This window comes from Solanum stenotomum, chromosome 2 (genome assembly GCF_019186545.1).
Source record: "Solanum stenotomum isolate F172 chromosome 2, ASM1918654v1, whole genome shotgun sequence".
Classification (NCBI taxonomy): domain Eukaryota; kingdom Viridiplantae; phylum Streptophyta; class Magnoliopsida; order Solanales; family Solanaceae; genus Solanum; species Solanum stenotomum.
The window spans coordinates 31,481,561-31,509,363 of NC_064283.1; the positions used below are offsets into that span (position 1 = coordinate 31,481,561).

General features: G+C 36.5%; 1 protein-coding gene across 1 annotated transcript; it reads left to right on the top strand.

Moving 5' to 3' along the window:
• Positions 1-2,434: 2,434 nt before the first annotated feature.
• Positions 2,435-27,722, top strand: LOC125855076 (uncharacterized). The gene is made up of 12 exons (XM_049534733.1): positions 2,435-3,112; positions 6,265-6,421; positions 7,031-7,108; positions 7,446-7,520; positions 7,646-7,765; positions 9,861-10,025; positions 10,595-11,120; positions 11,346-11,502; positions 20,519-20,628; positions 23,706-23,818; positions 24,907-25,264; positions 27,210-27,722. The coding sequence occupies exons 1-12, from the start codon at positions 2,604-2,606 to the stop codon at positions 27,524-27,526; spliced, it is 2,685 nt and encodes an 894-aa protein (XP_049390690.1). The 5' UTR covers positions 2,435-2,603; the 3' UTR covers positions 27,527-27,722.
• Positions 27,723-27,803: the final 81 nt, after the last annotated feature.

The following is a 27,803-nucleotide window of genomic DNA, read 5'->3' on the forward strand; positions in this document are numbered from 1 at the left end:
ACTAGGTTAGATTGGTGCCCTAACGCGCCTTAATTTGTTAGGTGATGACTCTTCAATCCAACCCAAAAGAGTTGTTAGGTCGTGCATCCGAAAGGAAAGTCCGTTTTTACGAAAAACACGGGGCGCGACAACCACTATTTTTAGAATAGCGGATAAGTAAAGATGAATGGGGAATAAAATAAACATTATAGTAAAAGAAAGTAGTAAAGAATTCTAAAGTAAATAAATGTCGCATTCGATAAAAAAATAGAAAAGAGAAATTTAATGTGGAAAAAAAAAAGCAAATAGTTAGTTGGCATGAAAATTTACATTTTATTGATTTAATGTTTTGGAAATTGTTTTCAAATCAACTTATTTTCCTTAAAATTAAGAAAAATAAATTTCCTTCCAAAATTAAGAAAAACATTTTCCAAAACTCCCCTTCAGCTTCGGCCTCAAATTACAATTTTTTTCTAATTCCACCCCGTACTCCCGACCTTCTCCATTAAAAAAAAAATTTAAAACTTTAAAATTCCTTTTCTTAAAAAAATCAATTTATTTTGTCCCTCTCCGCCCTCTACCCCCAAACCACCTCCAACAAAAAAAGTTAACAACTTAAAATTTCATTTTCGAAAAATAGTTCAAATTTTAAAATTTTCAATTTTTTTACTCTACCCAACCCCTGACTACCCCTACCCTCACCCACTACAAAATTTTTAAAAGTTTGTTTTTGAAAATAAATTAAAAATTTCAAATTTTCATTTTCTTCGACCCACACTTACCCCAACTCCATACCACCCCCTGCCAAAAAAAATAAAAAAAAATAAAAAATTAAAGTTTATTTTTTAAAAAATATTTCAATTTCAAAATTTTATTTTTTTCATCCCACCCCACCCCTACCCCCGATCGCCCCCTACCAGCCCTTGCCCCCACCCCCCAAAAAAATTTAAAGTTCGCCCCTACCAGCCCTTGCCCCACCCCCACCCCCACCCCCCAAAAAATCATTTAAAGTTTGTTTTTAAAAATTATTTTCATTTTCATTTTTAATATTTTACCCCCACTCCACCCCTACCCCCGACCCCACCAGCCCCCTCAAAAATTAATTAAAAGTTTGTTTTTGAAAAATATTTTCAAATTTTAAAAATAATATTTTTCATTCCACCCTACCCCGGCCCCTTAATATGTCCCCAATCACAAAAAAATAATAATTTAAAAGTTTATTTTTGAAAAATATTTTCAATTTTTTTATTTTTTTACCACAANACACACACACACATGAAATTTAAATTTTTGTTTTTCTAAAAAATATTTAAATCTCAGTTTGAAATTTAGGTTTCGAATCAGGTGTGGTTGAATCACAATTCGAAAGTTGTGGTCAAAATTTCAATCTAAAAGTCAAATTTTATGTCTCGCATCGATTATTAATTATTGGGATCGAATTCTGATTTAAAAGTTGGGTCTTAATTTGAGGTCGAAATCCAAATTAATGGATCGAGTGTCGAAGTCAAAATTCAACAAGCAACACACCAATGTTCACCTATGAGACTAAACACAATGAAAATTTTTGTTATGAATATTAAATAAAGGAGTAAAGTATCAATATTATAAATTTCAAATTAATTGAAAAAATTAAACATACTCATACATCACACCGGCCAATATCGAAATTAGCATTAATGGACCAAAAACAAAATTTACAAAACACACTATTTCTATTAACCGCGTATTATTATACCCCTTTGTTTTTTTTGAAAAGACCTATTTTTATTTTTAGCTTGTTTAAAAAAGAATAATTTCTGTTTTTTTTTTGCTACACTTTAATTTCAACTTTTCACATGACATGTTTAATGCCACAAGATTAACAAGCATTTTGATACATTTAATATAGTTTTAATTTAGGACCACAAGATTGAAAAATCTTATTTTTTTTAAAACTTTGTGTCAAGTCAAACTAGATTATTTTTTTTATATATGGAGAAGAACTTTACTAGTAAAAAAAAAACAACTTTATTTTATTTGGACTTTTGATTGAGAGTCCTAATTTGTAACTACAATAACTTCTTCATATTTCCCCAAAGTAGAAAGTGTTTTAATTGGGTAAGAAAAATTGTAAATTTTTTAATTTCCGTAAGTATTTGGATAACCAGCATCCTACAGTACCAACATGGAAGAAATAATAATTCTATACCTGAACAAATTATAATCCTTAAATTAAGAACCCCAATTCTTAAAAAATTAAAAAACAATTTGAGAAAAGTGATGAAAAGATGATTTTATGTAAAGTCTTTTAAAAGGACAAAAAGGTCAAACGAATCATTTTTAATATAATATAAAAAATTGTTATAAAGATTTTACTTTTTTGTGATTTTATTTATCCAAAAAGAAAAAAGTATAATAGATGTACACGTGAATGGTGGTGCAAACACTAATTTAAAACCCTAAAATGCCCTTGACCAAGAAGTTCAAGAGTTCAACTCTCTGTTGTACTGTATATTTTAGTTAGAGTATTAGATGGAGCATGAAAATATGAAAAAGTCAATTAGGTTTTAGAAGAAGTAATTGTAGGTATTTAAGATTGTTGAGTAGAAAATCATATTCTTATTCATCATAACCATACGAAGAAAATGGTGAGGCAGAGGAGTAATCGGGATAGTGAAAGTGTGGTTCTGGTAGCTAAGAGGTCAAACTATGTGATTTTGGCCTTGCTTGTGGTAGCTGTATATGGGAGTTGGTTTGTGTATGAACAGCAGTACCTCAATCTGCCTAAACCACTCGGAGCTCAACAGGTTGGTAAGAGGGGTTTTTCTGAGCATGAAGCTATTCAACATGTTATAGCCTTGACTCAATTCGGTCCGCATCCTGTTGGTTCACCTGCACTTGATCATGCCTTGCAGTATGTGTTGCAAGCCATAGAAAATATTAAGGAAACAGCTCATTGGGAAGTTGATGTAGAATTAGATCTTTTTCATGCTAAATCTGGTGCTAATCATATGGTTGGTGGACTTTTCAAAGGGAAAACTCTGGTTTATTCTGATCTCAATCATATTGTATTAAGGATTTCGCCAAAATATGCTGCTGAAGCAACGGAAAATGCTATTCTTGTATCTTCCCACATTGATACTGTGTTTTCCGCGTATGTTTCTCAATTTCATACGGTTGTCTTCAAAATATATTTATATTTTTACCTATCTTCTTGTCAGATGGTTGTAATAATTGACACTAGTGTATGCTACAAATGTTGTTCAGAATCCAGAATATTGTTGATGTTAAGTCTATTTTTTCTTAATTTAATCAGCTTAAATGCTAATTCAATAATTGCTTGCTTGCACTTCTCATTCCAAAGCTATGAACACTACCTCATTATGTTTCAAATTATAATCTAGAAAGTTCTCATTATGTTTCAAATTATAATCTAGAAAGAAGTTCTGATTTATTCGTAGCATAATATTCAAGTGTATTGATAGTTACCTTTACCTAAAAAAAATATATTCAAGTGTATTGATATAAGTTCCTCCGAGAAGTAGATATTCTAACCCAAGTAGATGCTCAAATAAGAATACAAAAGACTTTTGGTTTAGCTGCTTTGAGGTAATGGGGGGAAATCATTAGAGGGTTTGGGATTTTTTTGGGTGATACACATGTATTGTGAAAGAGGTCATGTTCAACTGGTACTGTGGAAGACAGAGAAGATGCAGGACGTGGAAGCTTGCGCCACTAGCATTTATGTGGGTCATTTGGAGAGAGAAATATGAAAGTGTTTGAGGGTGTACAGATGAATTTCGTACAACTGAGGAGTAGCATCTTATCTTTTATTTCCTTTTAGTGCACCCATGAAGTTTCTCTATGTATAAAAGATTGAGTTTCGTTCATAGAAAACAAATCTCTTGGAGGTTTTCTACTTTTTGGTATATTTCTTGTAAAGAGGCCATCTTTTTTGTCTAAACATCGACAAAATTTTATTACTTTATAAAAACAGGATCAGTTGAGGATCTTTAGACTGTCGAAGATGTACTTAATAGGTACTTTGAAACTTAAAGGAAATCAATCAGTAGGATAAATCACAGGTGTCTAGATTTCTCCTTTTTGGTGTAAGAACTATGATATAGGATAATGCTGAAAAACTTACATATTTTGAAGCATATGCAGAACTGATAAGGGATGCTACTGTGATTTTGTGAGCATCAATCAGGACAATGTTAACTTTTCAAAAAAAGAGGAGGTAATCCTAGTCGTTCTAAGGGCATTTTACCGGGACAATGAAAGCATTACATCGGAAAAAGCAAATCAATGAAGTCCTACAATCTCAGTGTAGGTGGCCTAATAAGAAGTTAATTTTTATTACAAGTTCTTGAATCAAATCACCCACATTTACAGTGAAATATTACTATCTTATTAGTACAATATGTGTGGGATCTTTCTTAGGTCTCTTTCATGATGAGATTGAGAGCTCAATCTCTCATGGATATAAACTTTGTCTTCAGCTTTTGGAAGTAGCGTGTTCTCTCTTTGTTCTTGGGGGCGATTTATCCTCTTTTCTCTATTCTTCATTCTTCATTTATTCCCTTTCCGATTTGGAAAACTAGTGTGCTTCAAACCTTGCACATGATACCATTCTGAGATTTCTAGAGATATCAGCTTCAACAGGTAGTTCATTGGCCTTCACATATATTTGTATCACTGCTGTTACTTCTGTCACGAATAAATTCTCTCCAACATGGGCGGTTGATATTTAAGAATGTCCATGTGCCAAAATTATTTGCAAATATCATTTCTATAGAAACTCACCAAATATTCCAAGTGCCAAGTGACTTGCTTCCCTTCATATTGTGTATTTGAGGAAAAAAACATGAAGGAGATGATTGGGCATGCTAGTAAGAATGATGGTCTTTATTGTTTAGATTTTCACAATGGTGACAATACAACTACAAATTTCTTTTTCTAGTTCACTCTGGTATGAATCTATTATGTCCAATAAAGAGAAAGTTTGGCTCCACCATCGTTCCTTAGGTCATTCATCTTTTTATATAACCAAGATGTTTTGAGTCATCTATATTTTCACTCTGGTGCTAGATGTTTTGAGTCACTCATCGATCGATGATTAAACAAGTGTAATGTGGATCTATTTGTTTAAGCAAAAATCAGATGTCATCTATATTCTTCCTACCTTTTTAAATCTGAACAAAAACCCAATCTGATTTGCCCAATAAATGATTCCTTTCTGATAACTCCGGGGACTACTTCAAGCAATACCTCTTTTTTTTCTTCCAAAAAGAGGGGAATTATTCTTGAATCTTCATATGTCAATGCTCCTCAACAAAATTGGATAGCAGAGAGAAGAATGGCCTATTACGTGACATTAGATCACTATTGCTTCACAAAAGAGTTGCAAAACAGTATTAGGGGAAGTGTCCTAACAACTGCACATCTTAGTAACAAATACCATCAAGAATTCTGAACTTTAAAAGCTCACTTGATACTCTTAGGAATTTCTTCCCGAATTTTGAATTTTTCGATAAATTGGTTCCTAGAATCTTTGGGAATGTTTCCTATATTTACATTCATCCTCAAAATACAGGCAAGTCAGATCTGCATTCTCTTAGGTGTGTTTTCATAGGATATTTTCCTGCTAAAAAGTCTATAAGTTTTACTAACCGTCGACCAAGAATTTCTTTGTTCCAGCTGATGTTACATATGATGGAAGTGAGTCCTGTCCTAGTCGTTTTACATTCAGGGGGAGTCATTGAATGGAGAGGGAACTTTAGACTTACTGCTCTGTAAGTTCTCTATCCCTTGCCGTGTCGAATCCTTATCCGAGTCCTTGCCCGAGTCACCATTTTTAAAGTCACCCGAGTACTTTGTATTGAGTTTCATAATAAAGAAAAGTAGTTTTCTCTCTCCCTCTCACATCTCTCAAGAATCCAGAATAATAATCAGCAGAGAGTTGGTCTATGTGCATACCATTTATGTTTGGTTTTTCTTGCTGTTGTATATTATCTTCTTCTAGTATTTTTCAGAGGATAACATGTGACAGGTTGGTTCAATATCCTTTATCTGCAGCAACTGTATATGCCTTTGCTGTTTGACCTATTAACTATTTGTGAATTGGTGCAACTTATTGTTTTGCAGGCTTTTTCTTTATTATTTTAAACTGTTATGGACAGTTTAAAACTGCCTTTTGTTTTAATCTTATTTAATGATTCAATTATGTATCTGCTTTCACCTGCATGCAAAGTTAAAGTGGTACTTGCTAATGTTGACCTATCATGTTGGTTTATTTTCCTATAGTGAAGGGGCTGGAGATTGCAGTTCATGTGTAGCTGTTATGTTGGAGCTTGCTCGAGGAGTGTCTCAATGGGCTCATGGGTTCAAAAATGCCGTAATTTTTTTGTTTAACACAGGAGAGGAGGAGGGCTTAAATGGTGCTCACAGTTTTATAACTCAGGTTTTTGTCCCTTTTAGACTTATCTCGAGATTTTTGTTCCAGTATCATCTTATTCTTTTAAAAAAGCTTTTGACATATATAGTACCAAATCCTAACTCCTACTAGGAAAGGATGAGGATGATGCCTTGCAACTCAGCTTATTAGACATTAAAGATTAAACTTACTTCTTGTTAGTATTTGAACTCTATAGATGCCTCTTAATCTTTATCATGATGGGAATGACTCAAGTTTATTCTATCTGATGTATAACCTATGAATTGGTGGGATTTGTTTTCATTTTCTTCTGCAAGTTCTTAACTTATTGGTATATAATTGATATATTAACTGTCACATACATAATTATAATGTCATGCTCTATTCTGCTTGTATCCACTTTCTCAAGATTTTTGTTTTCTTGTCTGCACCACTCCATGTTATGTATGGCATGACACTAGTGTCCATGTCTATGCTACCTAGGATATATTTACACATTTTAACTGAATGGCTATTTTCACTTTTCAGCACTCACAAGCGATGTAGCATCAAATAGCAGAAATTAACTGCTAAACCTTAACATTTAAAATCTCATTATGAGTTCTGTTAACTTGCGTAGTTATTTCATTGATGCAGCACCCTTGGAGTGATACTGTAACAATGGCTATTGACTTGGAGGCCATGGGTGTTGGAGGGAAGTCGGGAATATTTCAGGTTTGAATCTACTGTTACAGTCCTTTTCTATCTCTACTTTTCGTTTGGTGACTGAACAGGTGGCGTATGGATGTTTATGAGATAAAACAAGCTGCTGCTTTGCTTTGTTTTTTTCTCCAATTTTTTGTGATGAGCTAATTTTGATTAGACTGGCATGCATATGCTTCTCCTTTTTAGATGAACATGCCTGGACTTATTTATGATCAAAATGGAGGTCTTTTTGGACGCTTCCTCTTTCCAAAAAAACGTTTTTCCTCAATTAATCGATATATCAAAGTTCCTTTTCTCTTTATCTTTGATTCTTATTTTTGGCTCATCTATTGTTCTTTAATTACAGGCTGGTCCTCAGCCATGGGCAATTGAAAATTTTGCCTTGGCAGCAAAATATCCATCTGGTCAAATAGTTGCACAGGTCAGTTTGCATTACTCAAAGAGAAATAAATATATTTCCTGAAATCCTTGATGTACCATTTATGTTATTAAACCCTCTGTGGGTTGAGGTTCTGAACTTACATTGTACTGTCTTTAGTGCTGCAGGATTTATTTAAATCCGGGGCAATAAAATCTGCTACTGATTTCCAAGTGTACCAAGAACTTGCTGGCCTTTCTGGTCTGGATTTTGCATATGCTGATAATACTGCTGTATACCACACAAAGGTATTCAATATGCCTCCCAATGAACTATTATACTACCTTTTTGGCAATTTGCTATTTCTACTTACTGTGTACTAAGAAAGGCAATTTTGCAACACTTATAATTCAGATTGCATGCTAATCATCAAAGTTCATAATTTTTGGACAATTTGTTGTTTTGGAATTTTATCATGTTTGAGTAAGGGGGTGTTTGGATTAAGCTTATTTAGGTGTTTTGACTTTTAAGCACTTTTTCAATTTTGGAGGTGTTATGGAAAAGTTGAAAAAGTGCTTTTAAGCACTCACCTTTAGGCCAAAAAAGTTTTAAAATAAGCCTAAAGCCAAAAGTAGGGCATCCCCTACTTATTGCTTTTAACTTTTGACTTATTAGTTACTTTTTATTACCTATCCAATGGGCATTAAGGGCTTGTTTGGATGGGCTTATAAAAAGCAACATATAAGTCAAAAGCTAAAAGTCATAAGTAGATGATACCCTACTTTTGACTTTTTTTTTTTAAAGCCTAAAAGTAAGTGCTTAAAAGCACTTTTTAGCTTTTCCAAACACCTCCAAAACTAAAAAAATACTTTAAAAGTTAAAACACCTAAAAATAAGCTAAATTCATATGGGCACTAAGTCTGGGACCTTAAAGAGAATCTTCTGTAATTTTGTTGCATAGATAATTGTGCAATTTCTGTTGTAGTTGAGGCCCCATGTTTCATGTGGAAGTTGTGAACTACTTTGCTGATGTGCAAACTGGCAATGGATAATATGGACCTCCTCTTCTATTTACAGTGATAGAAACAGTATCAGGTGACTCCAGTGTTATTTAAAGTGATTGATCTGTCACTTAAATTGATGAGGTGATGCAAAATGGTGGGTCCTTGCTTTGTATGTGTGAAGCGAAGCAACTTCAACGATGAATGTACTTCACAGTTCACATACTAAGTTGCAAAACTGTTCGAGCAAGAGGCGGTCCCTTCATTGAGTTTGATTTATTTGATGGAAAAAGAGAAAGAGGAGGATAGAATAGGGCCTTTTGCTAATTGAGAATCAGATTTCCTCTTTAGATATGCATCAGTTAAAGCTGATTATCAGTGTTGTTACTAAAACAGTTATACATAGAGAAATAGGAGGATAGAATATGGCCTTTTGCTAATTGAGTATCAGAATTCCTCTTTAGATATGCGTCAGTTAAAGCTGATTATCAGTGTTGTTACTAAAACAGTTATACATAAATGACTATGACTCATTAATTGAAACTCCAACTCTTATTGAGTATTAGAATTCCTCTCGAGATATCAGACCTTATTTTGTAAATAGCTATGGAGGTTAAATGATGGGAAATAAGCTCCTTGGGAAGCGGTGGTTGATGTCAAATATAGGAGAGAAGTTTTCTGGGCACCTAAAGTAGTTAAGATTCCATATGGAGTAGCTGGTTGGAGACAGATTTGCTGCCTAGTAGAGGAATTCAAAATGTTGGCTTGATGGTGGACGATGGGAAAAAGCTTTGGAAATATAGTTAGGATTGTTCTGGTTTGCTGAAAGATCAATTTCCCACTTATATAGACTGGACAATAATTCTGAAGTCGTTTTAGGAGATATATTCTCTGATGTTGGACTGAACTTTGAATTCAGAAGGAACCTCTTTGGCCGAGAAACACAGGAAGTTGATGTATCGATTCAGCAAATATAATCAGTAAAGTTAATTCCAGAGAAAGAAGATGGTCTGTTCTGGAAAGCCAATAGAAAAGTCTTAGAAATTTTGTGGTCTAAAACAAGCCATAGAAATTTTGTGGCCATATATCATCTCATTAAGGGTAAAATAGGAAGTTTAAGTTAATTGTACTTACTAAAGAAAGATGTCCTTTTTTTGGGACCGACTAAAGGGGAAAGAATGCCCACATAAATTGGGACAAAGAGAGAGATAGAGAGAGTAATTAGTTTTGATGTTACAAGCTATATTACCATTGTTAGGTAATCATTGTAAATTGTGTGCTTTAGTTTGAGCGTGTTGCTTCTTGCATAAAGCCCCAATAGACTTGTCGCTTCTTTAGGCTTTTTTGCTTTTAATTGGGAGTCTGTTATTTTCTTTACAAATGTGGTGCCTTTTGCGTGCAGAATGACAAATTAAAGCTTTTGAAGCCTGGTTCTCTTCAACATCTTGGAGAAAATATGCTTGCCTTTCTACTTAAGGCTGGAACTTCTACAAATCTGCCCAAAGGCAAGGGGACAAATTCCAGCGGAAAATCTGGCCAGGATACTGCTATATATTTTGACATTCTGGTATGTTCACGAACTGCAGTTCTTTTGTCGTTGGTTGTTGATATACCATTTTTACCTTGAAATTGGTGTCTACTGCCGGATGAATTATGTTATTAAGAGAGAAGTATTGAAAACACCACTGAACTTGGCGTAAATTATTAGTTTCGTTTCCGAACTATTGATAGCCTTAAACACACCCCTATACTTGACTAACTAAACTTAGATACACCCCCGATCTGCCACCATGATACATTATTAAGGACGGGGAATCTACTGACAAAAGATTCGCTAAACTGCTGATGACAGTAATTTTATTATTGTTTGATAAAAGAAAGGAAAGTTATAATCGAGTCTCAGTGCTTTATGATGAATATTGATAATCTCCTATTTAGAGTTTGTTAAAGAATGACAAAAGTCCCACGTTGGTGGTTAATGAGATAGGTGGACTCCTTATAAGGCTTGGGCAATCCTCCTCCCTTTGAGCTAGCTTTTGGGGTGTGACTTAGGCCTAACACCTAATTTAACAGAGTTTATCCTGCACCCTTTTTGCACAGCAACTTTGTTTCCTAATGCATTTCAACTGGTTTCAGGGAACATACATGGTCGTATTCCGACAGTATTTTGCGAGTTTGCTCTACAATACAGTGATATTGCAGGCACTTTTAATATGGACAACATCAGTAATTATGGGTGGACGTTCTGCCATGGTTTCCTTGGCCTTATCATCCTTGAGTCTCGTGCTCATGTGGATGTGCGCTATTGGCTTCTCTGTATTTGTTGCCTTTATTCTTCCCCTCGTATCATCTTCACCCATTCCCTACATTTCAAGTCCATGGCTAGTGGTTGGTTTGTTTGGTGCACCTGCTGTGCTCGGGGCTTTCACTGGTCAACATGTGGGCTATCTCATTTTGTTGAAGTATCTGACAAAGACATTTTCAAGAAGAAATGTGAACCTGCCTTTGGTTGTGCAAGAAGATCTGGCAAAGTTAGATGCTGAGAGATGGCTCTTTAAAGCTGGTTTATTGCAGTGGCTTATTCTTTTGATTGTGGGAAACTTTTACAAGATAGGATCATCTTATTTGGCTCTTGCTTGGCTAGCCGCTCCTGCATTTGCATGTGAGTCCACATTTATTTCATTCCTTATCTTTGCCGTTTATGATATGGACACGAGAGCCCATAAGTTTCCATGCACCTAATGAAAATCTAGATTTAGTTGACCATATATTTTGGGCAGATTCTTGTAGTGTGGATATGATGTTAATGCATTGTCCTAGTAGAATAACTAGAATTCCTTGTATCAGTAGTTAGCGCTGTTAACTGATCAATGTTCTGAAAATCTAGATGGATTGCTTGAAGCAACTTTGTCACCAGCACGGCTGCCAAAACCACTCAAAACGGTCACCTTGCTGATTGGATCATCTGTGCCTTGCTTGCTTTCTTCTGGCATTATTATTCATTCGGTTTCTACACTAATTGGCAGTGCAGTTCGACTTGAAAGGTAAATCTCCAAGATAGTTTTTACAAAGAAGGCCCTCATTTTATGGTAACAGATTTTCCAGTTCCTTAATATCTATTTACTACCCAAAATGGACGTCATCACTGGTACTTGACACCCCCTTTCCTTGAGGCGAACCTTTGATCACTAATCTCAATTCTCAATAGCACAATTAACCCAATCATGCAAAACATATAAGCATATTATATGTATATACTCGACAGCTAGTAATTATCAACCATCAATAACGTATCAACGACATGTAAAATTCAAAGTAGAAAGCATAATAATCTGCTAAAATACAAACAATTAATAGAAAAAATTTTCTCCTAGGCACAACTTCCAAGAATGAACTAGAAACACCCCTAGCCCCCCCCCCCCCCCCCCCCCTTTTCGGTGGTCCTTCCGATCACCGGAAACTTTTCTCTCACTTACTTTTTTAGTTGAAACCCCTTTCTCTGTAATGGAAGATTGTGGACAGAGCTGCCGGCCAGATTCACCATCGGAGAAGAAGGCGAGTCGATCTCTTTTAACCAGCAGTCCTCGCAGATTTATCCAGAGGTTAATAGAGGGGTTAAGGGGGCTGCCAGCTTTTTATCACGTGGGGGGACAAGAAAAGACAAGGGGTCAGGGCCCACTTCAAATTCAAATTTGAAGTCAAATATGGGCCAGTTCTTGTTTCTGTCTTCTTCAAACCAAGGCCCAAAACACAATAAACCACAAATCCACCCAAGCCCAACAGAGAATTTTAAAAATCCTAAGAGCTCCAAGGCCCGCTCACGTGAGAAGGACGTGGAGGGGGAAAAAGGCCTTAGAGGTCTTAAAGACCTCGCTTCTCAATTCCTGCAAGCTGGGAAAAAGAAGCTGAAGAAGAGGTGGAAGATACGATGGGGCAGAAAGAAGGGGGAGAAAGGATTTTCTCCATCACCTAGGAAACGGTTCGCGAAACACAGCCTCATGAGGCTGAACTCCCTAAAAAAGGAAGAGAACCTGTGCAAGTGACAGAATAGGATTTGCAGATTCAACAGATCCATGACGCTGATCCAGTCAATATGCAAATTCCTCTTTCTCAAGAAGTTATCGAGACGGAAGCATCAAACTGGGTTAACTCCCATATCCTAGAGTTGAGCAATACTTATGGGGTAGCTTTCGAAGGTTTTGAAAAAGAAACCATAGTTTGCTAATGAAGATTGATGAGAGAAAAGTTTTGCTAGATAACAAGGGGCCTGGTAAGGTAGTGTCTACTCCAAAGAGCAGGGGAATTGACAAAAATGGATTAAAAAACCTTAAATCCAGTCTTAATGAAGAAGTGGAAGGGAGCAGGAGCAGGGGGAGAAATTTGTGTTCGACTTTTAAATGAAATTGAACCTATTGACATGGAATGTCAGGGGGTTAAATGACCAAACGAAGAGAACAATGGTAAAGAGTCTAATGCAAAAATGGAAGGCAGATGTTTACTGTTTTCAAGAAACAAAGCTCAGCAAGGAGGTTGAAGTAATGGTCAAGCAATTATGGTCATGTCGATGGATGAAGTGTGGTTACCTGGAAGCTGTGGGTTCCAGTGGGGGTCCTTATGATATGGGATAGTAGAAGCTGGACTGGGACTTTAGTTGAAGCTGGTCAATATTCCATCCCTTATGAGTTTGTTTCAACTCATAACCTCTATACCTGGTACCTCACTGGAGTGTATGCTCCTCATACTAGGAATGAGAAGTTAATCTGTTGGGAGGAACTTGTTGCTGTTAGAACCATTTGTGATGGGCCTTGGGTCACATGTGGAGATTTTAACACCAACAAAACTATGCGAGAAAGAAAAGGATGCAACAAAATCTCTTTTGTTATGTCTGACTTCTCAACATGGATACATGAGATGGAACTACATGACCCCCAACTTCATGGTGGAGATTTTACGTGGTTCAGAGGCCTCAATCACCCAAGTGCGGTGAGGCTAGACAGATTCCTTTTCTCTATGGAATGGGAAGAAAAATTCCAAAATATCAAGCAAAAGCTACTACCTAGAGTCCTCTCTGATCATTGCCCTGTCATGTTAGAGTGTGGAAATTGGGAGAAGAGAAGGTCAAACTTTAAATTCGAAAACTGGTGGCTCAAGGTGGAAGGTTTCACTGAACTAATCCAAGTATGGTGGAATGATTTCTTGGTGTAAGGATGTCCATATTACAGACTCAATGTTAAGCTAAAAATGCTCAAGGAAAAACTCAAAGAATGGAGCAAAGCTAACTTTGGGATGATAGCAAACAAGAAGAACAGGTTGCTGGAAGAACTGGCTGAGATTGATGTTTTATAGGGAACAAGAGATTTGACTGAAGATGAAATGATGATAAGAGCCACCATAGTAGTGGAGTTGGAAGAGCTGGCAAAAAATGAAGAATCAAGGTGGAGACAGAAATCCAGAGTATTATGGCTGAAACAAGGGGACAATAATACAAGGTTCTTCCAAAGAATGGCAACTTCACACAGGAGGAACAACACCATTGACAGGCTAATAGACAAAGGAGAGATTGTAGAAGACCCTATAGAAATCAGAAACACTATGATTGAATTTTATAGGAAGCTTTACATTGAATTTGAAAACTGGAGACCTAGATTTGATTTCCTGGATTGTCCAACTATCACTCAGGAGGAACAGACCTGGATGCAAAGAAAGACCTTTTACTGAGGAAGAGGTCCTGGGATGCTTAAAAACAGTGTGATGGAGATAAAGCTCCAGGTCCTGATGGCTTCACAATGAGTTTCTTCAAGTCATGTTGGGGAACTTTGAAGGAGGATCTGATGTTGACCATTCACAACTTTCACCAAAAGGAAGTCTTATAAAAAAAACTTTTAATGCCACCTTCATAGCATTGATTCCTAAAAAAGTTGGGGCAGAGGAATTAAAAGATTTCAGACCTATTAGCTTGATAGGGGGAGTATATAAGATTATTTCCAAACTAATCACTGAGAGGTTGAAGACAGTAATGGGGAGATTGGTTGGTGTACACCAAATGGCTTTCTTAAAGGGAAGGCAAATTATGGATGCCTCACTTATTGTTAATGAATTGGTGGACTCCAGAGCTGGTATCTTGTGTAAACTGGATATAGAAAAGGCTTATGATCATGTTAATTGGTCTTTTCTGTTAAAAATCTTGAAGGACATGGGTTTTGGGAGGAAGTGGCTGAACTGGATAAGCTTGTGCATATCCACTGTTAAATTCTCACTTATTATAAATGGCAACTCTGAAGGTTTCTTCCAATCTCAAAGAGGGTTAAGGCAGGGGGATCCTCTCTCACCCTTCCTATTCATTCTAGCCATGGAAGGCCTCAACCACATGATTAGGAGAGCAAATGTCAATGGATGGTTAATAGGTTTTAAAGTTGCAGGGGAGAATGGAAAATGAGGTGGGAATTACTCATTTACTTTATGCAGATGATTCTCTGATTTTCTGTGAGCCTGAGGTGACGCAAATCAGACACATCAGAGCTATTCTCACTATTTTTGAAGGTGTTTCTGGGCTCCATGTAAATTGGCCAAAGAGTTTCCTCTATCCAGTAAATCATGTAAGCAACATGGAACAGCTAGCTAGCAATCTTGGTTGCCAGATAGCTACTCGACCAACAAAGTATTTGGGCATGCCTTTGGGTGCACAAAACAAGGACATAGGAGTGTGGAATGATGTTTTGGAGAGATGTGACTGGAAACTTGCAAGGTGGAAGAGTCATTACCTCTCTTTGGGAGGGAGATTGACCCTGGTCAAGTCAGTCCTAGATGCTCTTCCCTCCTACATGATGAGTCTTTTCCCTGTTCCAAAACGCATTGAGAAAAAGATCAACAAACTTAGAAGATCTTTTCTTTGGAATGGAAACAGAGAAAATAAAGGTTACAAGCTAGTCAAATGGGACATTGTAACTCTTAGTAGGAAGCATGGGGGACTGGATATAAAAAAGCTAAGCCTCCAGAACTCATGCCTTCTACAGAAATGGTTATGGAGATTCTGCACTGAAGAGATAGCACTATGGAAGAGAGTCATCATTGCCAAATATGGACTACAATGTCATTGGTCTACTGAGGTTGTGGGAACTTTTGGGTGTAGTGTTTGGAAGACCATTAGAAGACTATGGCCACAGTTCAAGGATAGCATCTCACTTACGGTGGGAAATGGCAGGAAAGTTTACTTCTGGATGATTTATGGATTGGAGAAGAGTGCCTTGCAACTCTATTCCCAGATTTGGTTATACTCAGCCAGCAGAACAAGGACACAATTTCTCAGATGTGGAGCTCTCAGGGATGGAATTTCTTGTTTAGAAGAGCCCTCAATAATTGGAAGATAGAGAGAATCACTGCTCTACTTCAGATCCTAAATACCTTCCCAGGCACCTCCAATGAGCCTGACAAACCTACATGGAAATTACAGAAGAAAGGAGCGTTCACAGTGAAGTTTTGCTACTGGAGTAGCAATGCTGGTCAAAGAAGAAACAGAATCTGGCCTTGGAAATTAATTTGGAAGATAAAAATACCTCTAATGGTAGCATGTTTTGCCTGGTTGGTGTGTAGAAGGGCATGCCTAACACATGAAGTGCTTCAGAAAAAAAGGAAGACAAATTTGTTCAAGATGTTTTATGTGTGATCAAGATGCTGAAGTCAATGGACATCTGTTCCTCCACTGCAAGGTAGCTATCAATCTATGGAACATGGTTTTTTGCATCCTTGGTGTTTGCTGGGCAATTCCACAGACCACCAAGGGTATGCTAGACGTCTGGAAGGAGATAGGAAGAAGACACTCTACTGAAGACTGGTGAAGACTGGTGGGAGTTAATACCAGCTTGCATTTGGTGGACTCTATGGAAAGAAAGGAATGCTAGATGTTTTGAGGACAAGACTAACAACATTGAGAAGATAAGGATGAATAGCCTTAGTCTTTTATACTTTTGGTGTAAAAAATGATATGAGGGGTGATATAGAACTTTTTATAGATTTCATAGGCAATTTGTAATCTCCCTAGGGGTAGGTTTTGTTTATGCTCTGATGAGATTGCAAGTGACTATGATCATCATCATTTGATGATGAGTCTTTTGTGAATACACAGTTACCCTTATTTCAAAAAAAAATCCTCAAAGTAGACATACCATAGCACCTCCTAAGATCGTACAGTAACATGGAGCATATACTCTAGAGTAATTGTATTAACAACACAAATTTCACCTACAAGCAGCTGTGGGTCTCACTAGAGCACTTTCTCAATCCCAATCGACTGAACTCTTGGCTTAGATTTTTGAGTCCACGTCAGGAAACGTAGTAAATGAGGAGTGAATAAACTGATTTAGTAAGTTACTCAATCCGAGTCCGAATTGAGACATTCAAACTTTAGAAAAACATGTTCAATGAAATGTGTATGTGTGTATATATCAAAGAAAAGTTCTTAACTGTATTCTTTTTTGAAATCAGTTACCTTGTATCATATCAGGGATCAAAACAGTACTTGGGTAGTAGTAGTACTGAAACCATATTTTACAAGGGAGTTGCTCTAGGATCTACTATCTCTATCTATAACGAATCTAAAACATCAATGGTAGACACAGACACACAGTATCATTAGAGTAAACACCAAAAACATAGCAGTATGTGATGTGATTCTAGGAATCTAGATGCAAGCAGTGTTATCAAAGGCGAAAAGTGCAAAAAGCTCTAAGGTCTGTGGGGGCTTTAAGCGCAAAGCGCAAATAAAGTGGGCTTTAATGAAAAAAGGCGCAAAGGAGAAAAAAATACAAATATATATGTTTAGTCCAAGACTAATAATTATAAACATGAATGACACATTTATGACCAAAGAAATTGATTTTTTTTTATGATAAAGTGAAATATCAATTGTTTAGTGTCACTTCTTCATAAGAGGCTCATTGGCAAAGAAAAGTTTGCCTTAGAACGTTGATGACAACACTGAAGCTCACATAAAGCGAGATGAAGCGCTCAACATGTTTTGAGCCTCGCTTCAGGGCTTAAGCGCGCCTTTGATAACACTGGATGCAAGAACAATAAATTGAATCACAATTAAACATACAAGACAAGATACAAAGATATGATTAAGAAATTGAAATGAGAGGGCATAAACTTTAGAATAAAAGAAGGGAAATATCTAACAATTAAAATAAATTAACCATTAGATGTAATCCAAGGGAGAAAAGAAATGAACTTATACATGGAAATCTTACTTACAGTATCCAAGAGAGGTTCATTGAAGAGATAAAGGGAATCCTCCCAAAAACTCACACCAAGAGTGTTTTCTCTATCTTCAAAGTTAGCTAACCGTAAATGAAGACCTTAAAGACTATTTATATTAGTCTTGTAAAAATAGCAATTTACAAGAATGACCAAATTATTAAAATAACCACTTGAGTATATTAGTGGCCTTGAAGTCTTCCTTCCATGTTTCCTTTAAACTCTTCCAAACTCAAGATGGTTGGAAAGAGTGCTCTGAAGTCCTTGATGACCTATGTGGTTGTCATCTCTTCATGCATAAATCCATTTGAGCATGTTATGAACTTTCAAAGCTCTTTTAATGAATCTTCCATGACACTTTGAGCCCTTCGTGGGTGATTGGAAACTTTCATATCCAAGATGACCCCCACCCCCATTCTTGATATCAATCTTGCTATCTTGATTTTCATCACATGACAATGATGAATAGGAAGGGAAACTGAGGGTCTCCTTGCTTGAGACCCCTCCAATAAGCTGTTTGGATCATATTGTTGAGTCCTTACATGACAGTGATGAATAGGAAGGGAGACCGAGCGTTTCCTTGCTTGAGACCCCTCTGAGCCTTGAAAAAATCTGCAGTGATCCATTAATCAGAACAGAAAAGCAACTGTTGAAATACGTAATCTAATCCACTGTATCCATTTTTGACCAAAGCTCATCTTCTCCAGCACACTTGGCAAAAAATTCCAGGTTACATAATCATAGGCTTTTTCTATATCTAGTTTGCAGAAGATACCAGGATTCTTTTGTTGCTACCTTGAGTATACTGCTTCATTAGCCACTAAAACATCCATGATTTGCCTTCCTTTGAGAAGGCCATTTGCTGAGCATCAACCAGTTTTAATATCACTCCTTTCAACCTCTTTGTCAACACTTTGGAGAATATTTTGTAGATACTGCCTATTAAGTTTATAGGCCTGTAGTCTCTTAGTTCCTTGGCACCTTTCTTCTTAGGGATAAGGGCTATGAATGTTGCATTAAAACTTCTTTCAAATACTTCTTTCTCATAGAAGTTTTGAAAAACATTCATGATATCCTGATTCACAATCTCCCAGCACTTGCTCTGGACCAGGGGCTTTATTTGCTGCACACCTTCAAACACCTTAAAACTTCAACCTCATCAAAGTTCCAATCTCTCATTGTCCCCCACTGAGAGAGTTGGACAATTAGTGAACAAGATAATAGGCCTCCAATGATTGGTTTAGTATACAATTTCTGGTAGAATTCAATAATGGCACCCTCAATTCTAGCTGGCTCCTCTATTATTTCACTCTGTTCCATTAATTGATCAATGTGGTAGAACTTGGTGTTCCTATGAGCCTCCTTCAACCATAAAGCCCTTGACTTTTGTCTCCAATAGACTTTTTCATTCCTGATCAGTCCCTCAAAGTCTAAGGTTAAAGCTGCTTTCTTGGTTGATTCTTCCTCTATTGTTTTTGATGACTGTGGCACCTCGACTAAGTCCATGGGATACCTGCCACCTTCCACCACTGACAGGTACCAGGTTACTCTGTCCACCAAGGCTAGGACAGATGGGACACTTGGTGTTTTTGTATTCTTCCTCTATAAATGGTCTGCTCCCAGTATCACAGCCATATCTGCCGCAGTTGCTTTAAAAGTTGTTTCCTTTGGATCACTAGGTTGCCAACCTTACTTCTGCTCTACTCCTTTAGCTTGGATGTAGTGCTTTTTATTTACATGTTAGCACATAGTCAGGCCGTCCTGTAAAATTGAAAGAACTCCACCAATCTTCTATCCTATCACTGAAGCCTGTTGTTCCAAGCCACCAATTTTTGAATTCAAAGTAGTTCTTTCTTTTTGATCCAAGAGCCCCCCGTCCCCCCGTAAGGCTTAGGGATGTGATCAGAGGCCAACCTTTGCTATGGAAACTGTTTTATATTGCTAAAACTGCCATCTATTCCTCTGAAATTAGGAAGCTGTTAATCCTGGAAGCTGTCTTGATTATCCCTCTTGAACCAAGTATAGCTGACATCTTGTAGCTGGAAAGTGTTCTAAGTCACTTCTGACTGTTCTTACTCAGGTCTTGGCTCCATCGTACATGTCCTTAATTGCCCTAGTGTAAGCCACTGGTACACCTCTTGACTCCAAACATCTCCATAGATCATTTTTAGGAACTTAATCATACACCTTTTCTAAGTCAATGAACACCATGTGTTAGTCTATCTTCCTATCCCTATACTGCTCCAACAATCTCCTTACAAGGTGAATGAATTCTATAGTTGATTGACCTGACATGAATCCAAATTGTTCTCAGAGATGGCATACCCCTCCACGTCCTCACCTCGACTACCCTCTCACAAATTTTCATAGTGTTGCTTGGTAAAATATCTTAATAAAAAAAGTAGAAGTAGAGATTCCCCCCTTCTTATTAAGAGAAGTTTCATTGTAAAAGTTGAAAAATCTCTTGATAATATATATGACTAATACTACTTTCTTAGTTCTATTATTCTCTTTACAACTTTTCCGCATACTCAAATTCATATCATACAAAATCAGCAATTTTACTCATTGAAGGTCTTATGTCTCAGATATAGAACACTGGTATCTGCACAAATAGTAGGCATAGGAGAGGCCCCTTTATTGCTTTTAGATCTCGTGAAAATTATGGGGATTATTGTCCAATTTATTCTAAAAGATACACATTGGTATCGTTGTTAACAATTTGTTGTGTTTGTTGTTGGATTTGTGATCTTTATATAGCTGGAGAATAATCAGTGTGTTGCATTCTTAATGTTTCACATTTTGTAGGAGTCCTGGCAGCAACCCTGAGTGGCTGGGCAATGTAATAGTTGCAATATTTATTGCTGCCATAGCATGTTTGACGCTGGTGTATCTTTTGTCATATATTCATATTTCAGGTATGTTTGCAAAGTTGCTTTTCTATATTGTTTATATGTTAAGGTTTCTGAATTTCCCTTAGTATTACTTAGCTGCCCCTGCTTTATTTTCTTCATCTTCACCCACACCCAACAATACACACCATTATAGCAACATCTTCTCCCCCCCGTCAACTCACAAATCACCATATTCTCATCTTTTGTTTCCTCACACTTGAAAAGATATAGGAGAAATTCAAGAAAGAGCTCCTCATATCCTGATCTTTTACATACTTGGGGTTATTGGTATAAATGAAAATATTCTCCAGAACTCTTTTTGTGGAACTTAAGTCCTTTTCTGATGTTTGGTTGTGGGAACATATTTTCCACGAAAAACATTTTCCAGTAGAAGGGGGAAAAGTGATTTGTCTTATTTATAGGCCGTAGTCATTTTCCTTCACTACTATCTCAACTCTTAATTTCATATTACTGCCCCAACCAACACTTATTATTATCAATTTGATACTCAAAATTTTCATCAGAACATTTACCCAAAGTTGCGAATATTACTATCAATCTGTAATAAGTACTTCTCAAAGATATTTCCGCACCAACCCGGGAGGGGTGGGGGTGCGGAACACTTTCTGAAACATGACTTCAGTCATACAGAGCTTCCCAAACTCCTTACCTTACTACTACATAATTTAGGGTTTTTCTTGGTGTAGTTTTCTGCATGTTTCCTTGAGATGAATAATTAATAAAAGAGGCCCTAGTTTTCATCCACAATATTTTGAAGTTACTGGGATATTATGACCTTCTATGTTCTCTCAAAGCTTTTGAATAGGATCTGGAATGAAGGATAAGGCCTCAACCGTCTGGGTTTCTAGAATCTAGACAACAAACAAAGTTAGCTCTCTATTCTAACAGTGGTTACATTGTGTGCAGTAACAAATGGATAATCTTAACTAATAACCTTATATACATGACCGCAAACAGGGAAAGAAAAGACAAGTGACTAGGACCTTATTTTTTTTTATTAAGACTAATACGTTTAAATCTGAATTCATATTTGAATATTAAGATGTGCATTAAGTTTAGATGTTTGAATCTTAATACACATGACTATTTACGACATTGTATTAAGATCTGATTACTAAATAATTAAGATGGTTTGTTTTCGTCATCTAAATGTATAATTCTTGTATTTGTTTAGAAGTAGTAAATATAGAATTCAAACAAACTACTAAATTAATATAATACTACATCAGTAAAGCATCCCTTAAATATTATGAGGTGGTTAGTGGTGGTGATGGCTAGCGGTAGTGGTTGTTGGTGCCGATTGAGGATGATGTTGGTTAATGACTGTTGTTGTGGATGGTAGCTAATGGCGATGGTGGCATCTGATAGTTGTGGTGGATGATAATGATAGTTAATGATGGTGGTGAATAATGATAGTGGTTGACGATATATAGTGGTCATTGTTGGATTGGTGGTAATGGTGATTAAACAGTGGCTAGTGGTGGTGATAGCTGATTGTAGTGATTGCCACCGGTGGTGGTTTTGATTGAGGATGGTGGTTGCTGATAGTTGATAATGATGGTTGTGGGTGGTGGTTGCTGGTAGTTAATAATGGTGGTGGCGGCGACAGTGATGAATAGATGGAGTATTGATAAATTGTTATTTTAATTTCTCAGATCTATTCAGACCCATGAGATGATTGTAAAATAAAAAATACAAACTCACTTGATGATTAAAATTTGAAATTCAATGGTGGAAGTGGATACACTTTATTCATGAATATGTAATGAGTTTATACTTATACAATGATTCTATCCAAGGAAAGAAATCAAAACCAATAAATAATAATATTATAGTATCTTCTATATATGCCTATAAATATACAACTCATATTCTTTAACATGAATTATTACGATTTGGACGTAAAAAGAAGAGACTTAGGGTGTGTTTGGAAGAAATTAAAAAGTAACCTTGTACTACACCGTGTAATTACCAAGAATTCTCACCTCCCCTAGAATTGGAGAGTGTAATTACTCCCTCCCAATTACACTCAATTCCCTGCTAACCAAGTAATTACTTGGCCAAACATTCATGCCAAACTGTGTAATTACACCCAATTACTCTCAATTCCAATTACAGGTGACTTTCCAAATAGGCCCTTATATGATTAAGATTAAGACCTTCTTCTAGTGCAAACAAATAAGACCTAAATAACTAAACACTGCATGGTTGTGGTATTTTTTGTGAGGCACTCTGTTAATAATATTCCTTGAATGTCTTTATCAAAAAAAATAATATTCCTTGAATGTTGGTTCAAGTAAAAAGCTGAATGGATAATCATGTTTCTAAGTTTAAAATAATCTCAAAGAAGATCTCTTTTGGTACTGTGGGTGATTTAATTGTATTGAAGTGATACACAGGACTTGAAATTCTTTAGAATGGTTCAGTGTGCAGCACATCTTGCATAAAGTTTGGTTCCAAATTACAACTCAGTCTGGTGTAAAACTAGTTGCTTTTTTCGTATATTTAATAGCTTCTGTTTATTGAAATTCTTATCAGAGATATCCCAGTCTATATTTAAAATGCACTTTATTTTCTCTACCAAGATTTATCATATTGTTTTGCTTTCTATTGGAATCAGAACTTCATTAGGATCTTGACTGCTGTCTATGTTTCATTTCACTCTTGATCCTCATACTCTTATAGATCTTGCCCGTATTGATGTTTCATCAAGCAAGGGTTCAGTACCTACTGCCCAATGTGTACATGTTTCTTTGATTCAATACTAAGAAGAAACTTAACCACATATTTCAAAATTGAACAGTGGCATGTTATAGCCTTTAAATTAGCAGTATCCAAAAATAAATTATTTTCACAATCAACAAATAATCACCAGGATTCTGTTACAAGATCCAGCTACTTATCCCCCCTCCCCCATTGAAACAGTTACAAGAAGACCACATTACTGATAAGAATCTCATCTAAAGTTAATTATTTAATTTGCAGCGAGTGCAATTAAAATCACATAGAAATACCTAGGTGTGGCTATTATTTGGTATGTGATGCATAACTTTAAATCAAAATCTCATTTTGAGTTTCAGGTGCAAAGGTGCCACTTATTATAACGACCTGTCTTCTGTTTGGCATCTCGCTTGCCGTGATTCAACTAGGTGTTGTTCCACCATTTACTGAAGATACTGCCAGAGCTGTAAATGTAAGTTGATGAATTATCAATCTTCCATGCAAAATGCAACATAACAAATCTTGATTTTGTATGACAACTCAGCTTAGCCTTATCCATCAGTTTTAATTGAATGGGTAGGAGTAATATATTGAACACATTTAAGGTGTCAATTTTTACCTTGCTTTATCCATAAGTTGGAAGAACCATGATATCCAGTTAGCGCTGATGATTGGAAGCACCGTGTATAGAGAGTCACAACTTTATGTAGGATTCTCTACTTCTTGTATACACTATGGATGTAGGGGTTGTTCCCGTCATATCAAAAAAATAATTATCCTCATCAAAAAGAAGTTGGAAGAACAGTGAGATGCTCCAGTTTGTTTTTTGTGCTTCATTAATGAAATAATCAATGTCCACTGATTATTAATTAAATTGTTTGATTGTGTCATATCTTCCTTATCACACTAACTTCCCTATTGTTTTAATATTCTAAGCTGAGATACAAGAAAAACACCCGCTGCTACCATTTTAGCACCATGTATAAGAGCTAAAATAGGACTAGGTCCCTCCACAGCATCAGGTTATCATAAATGAAGGGGACTTAGATAGATTTAGTCTATATTTTTCATTTTTAATTTTACCTCATCAAAAAAGAATTAGAGAGATTTGGCAACTGTACTGGCAAAGAAGAGAACAACACGACCTTACGTTTACTGGACTCTCTAGACTTCACTCTTTCAGCACTTGAATACTTCCAAAAGGGTCAGGCGTGCTCCTGTCCCTGTCTCTCAAGTGTATGATCCACCTATTCACTGAGTGACTTTTTCTACCGCTGTGCCTGGAGTCCCTATCTCCTTACGCTTACGATATAATACACAAAATCATTTTAAATTGGATAAACTCTTTGTGCAGTCATACTCCACCATGTGAATATGTGAGGAGTATATTACTTCAAAAGTTCTGCACAGGACAATACTTATAACCTAGCAAAAGTAGCTTGCAGAAAATTTAATATTTTCTCTAGTTTGTTGTCCAACTCTCCTTAAAATAAAAATGATGTTGAATTTTGGATAGATACCACGTGAAAACCTGATGACTATTTGAACTATTGTTTTCAGGTTGTGCATGTTGTGGATATGACAGGAGCCAATGGCAAAAAGCAAGAGCCGGCCTCTTACATTTCTTTATTTTCAACTACTCCAGGAAATCTAGTTAAGGAAGTTGAACAGATTGGAGAAGGATTTACTTGCGGCACTGATAGGCCTCTTGATTTTGTAACGTTTTCGGTCAAGTATGGTTGTTGGAGTGACAAAAATGCTAATATTGGCTGGCATGAGACAGATATTCCTCAGATTCGTGTTGAGAATGATATCAAGGGTGACAATAGAGTAACTCATGCATCCATTGACACTAAACTTTCCACACGCTGGACTCTGGGTATCAACACTGATGAAGTCGAGGATTTCCAGTTGAAAGGTACTTACAAATACTCGTGAAGGTTGTCATTACATTTTCTTATCTACTTGCTCAGATACATTATTTCAGTTCACTAGCTGTCAAATTTTGGGAGTTTCAGAGGGTTACATTTCTCTCTCCATGTGAATTGTCTTGAATAGTTCTCCAAAGAACTTGAAACGCAAAAAAGATTCAGTTAGATGGTGAAAAATACTTTTCCATAGAACTACCTTCCTATCAGTGCTATCAAAAGCGAAAAGTGCAACAAGGCTCTAAGGTCCGTTGGGTGTTAAGCACAAAAAAAGCATGGGCTTTAATGAAAAGGCACAAATGGAGAAAAATATACAAATATATATGTTTAGTCCAAGACTAATAATAATATGCATGAATAACAAATAAATGAACAAAGAAATTGATTTTTTTTTTTACGATAGCGTGAAATATTAATTGTTTAGTGTCTCCTCCTAGGAGATGCTTATTGGCACGGAAAAGTATGACTTTTAGCCTTGATGATGACAATGAGCGCACATTAAGCGAAGCGAAGCACTCAACATGTTCTGTGCTTCGCTTCAAGGCTTAAGCGCGTCTTTGACAACACTGATTCCTATTCAACAAGGCTAATACACTAGAAACTTCTTTCCTTGACTTCTTTTCTGATCATGCTTTTCCCATGTTGTTCCACAGTTCATTGTTTAACACAGTTTTTATAGGTTAGTCTATTTGGAGAGATGATGCACCTCTGACCCGCCCTTTTTTTAAAAAGAAATCTTTTTATCTGGACTAAGTGAGTTCTTCATATGCCTGAGATATCATGGACCTTCATCAGGCTTTTGCCCTTCACCTAAAAATGTCACAAAGATTTTTATCGTTGTTCTTCTTTATACTCTTGTAGATAGATGACTAGGTTCTTACAGAGGTTGCATGAAATTAACAAGTTGGTCTGTCTTATTTTCATTTTCCATCTTAACAAGATTAAGATTCTAGTTGAGGCCTGGCCAGTATCATATCATGCTAATCAAAAGTTTTTAGGGATTTGCTTTTGTTAATTCTATAATTCTAGCCTGGTCTGACTTTGTGCTCTTATCAAACTATTTCCACTTTTCGATATCTCCAGTCAGAATTTAAAGGTAGATATTTTACGTAGTCTTCTTGACTTATTAGAAACAATTTAGAGAATTTTGTTGTGCTCAAGTTGTGCATTGTGCCAAGGAAGATTCCATTACTAGTTTTTTTTGAAATAGGTAACTGGAAGATTCCATTACTAGTTTTTAGTTTCTGTTGGAGTTAAAATTGCTCCTCATGCTAACTTAAATGTATGGCAGAACAGAACAGGTATTAGACTTGGTCCGTAGCCTGGTTGCTTCGATTCCTAGGTCCTTGCCTATCAGATACGCAAAAGCTTTACACACTTGAAACAATGCTCACTAGAAATGGTTTAGTATGAGGTGAATAATAAATTTATTAATAGTTCTTGGAAGAGGGTGTTGTATTGGGTGGACTGAGGTGCTTAATGCCTCTCATGCTCTCTAGACTGCATTGTTTTGCAGGACTAGATGAGGCAACAAGTTTGCAAAATAAGTTGTGAGAAAATTACCGTAAAATGTGGTTCTTATGATTTAGAGGTATACATAGCCGGGGGGGGGGGTAGAGAGAGTGGGGTTGTGACCTTGGTTTGAATCATGCACATAATTGTTGAGAGAGACAACTACTTTATTGACTTGTATAGATCTAGAAGGGAGGGAAAAAGATATGAGCTAGGACAATTGGTGGAATTTTTGTTTGTCTATAAAGCTTCTGAGTACTGACTCAGTCGTGAATAATGGATATGCTCTTTCTGTAGTGGAGATAGTCGAGCCTAATGATAAATTACTGATATATTATTAAAAGCTTGTGTAAGAATGGATTTCTTTCCACTGTTCTTCTGATCTTTTGTTTCCCCTATTTTGTGGGATTGATGTTGGTGCAGACGGTCCTGAGGAGTTGGTTCCAATCGGTGACAAGAGCAATGCAGACTCATGGCACATAATTCAATTTTCAGGAGGGAAGAAGGCACCAAGGAAATTCAGTCTGACTCTTTTCTGGGCCAACAATCAAACTCACAAGTTCTACAAGAAGGATAGCAACACAGAGCAACCGTTGCTAAAACTGCGGACAGATGTTGATAGAATAACTTCCCCAACTGAAACAGTACTTGGGAAGCTTCCTCAGTGGTCTTCTTTGTTTGGGAAGTCCACATCTCCTCTTACCTTAGCTTTCTTGACTAGTTTACCTGTTGATTTTTAGGGTTGCTGCAACTTTTACAGGACATAAAGCAGAGTAGCTACAAGACTTCGATAGGGGTGGCCGTAGCACTTCACTGGTAACAAATAACAACAGGTGCTCATGGTTATTTTTGTATGCCAGAGTAAATGTTTGAACATATAACAGCCTAGATATTGCATTCAAAACTTCAATCTATATCAAATCACCTTCTGAATTCAATTTTCTGCTTGCTGCTGACACTTCCATCTCACCAATTGTCTCGATTACCTATCAATCAGCTAACCAAATTATATTTATG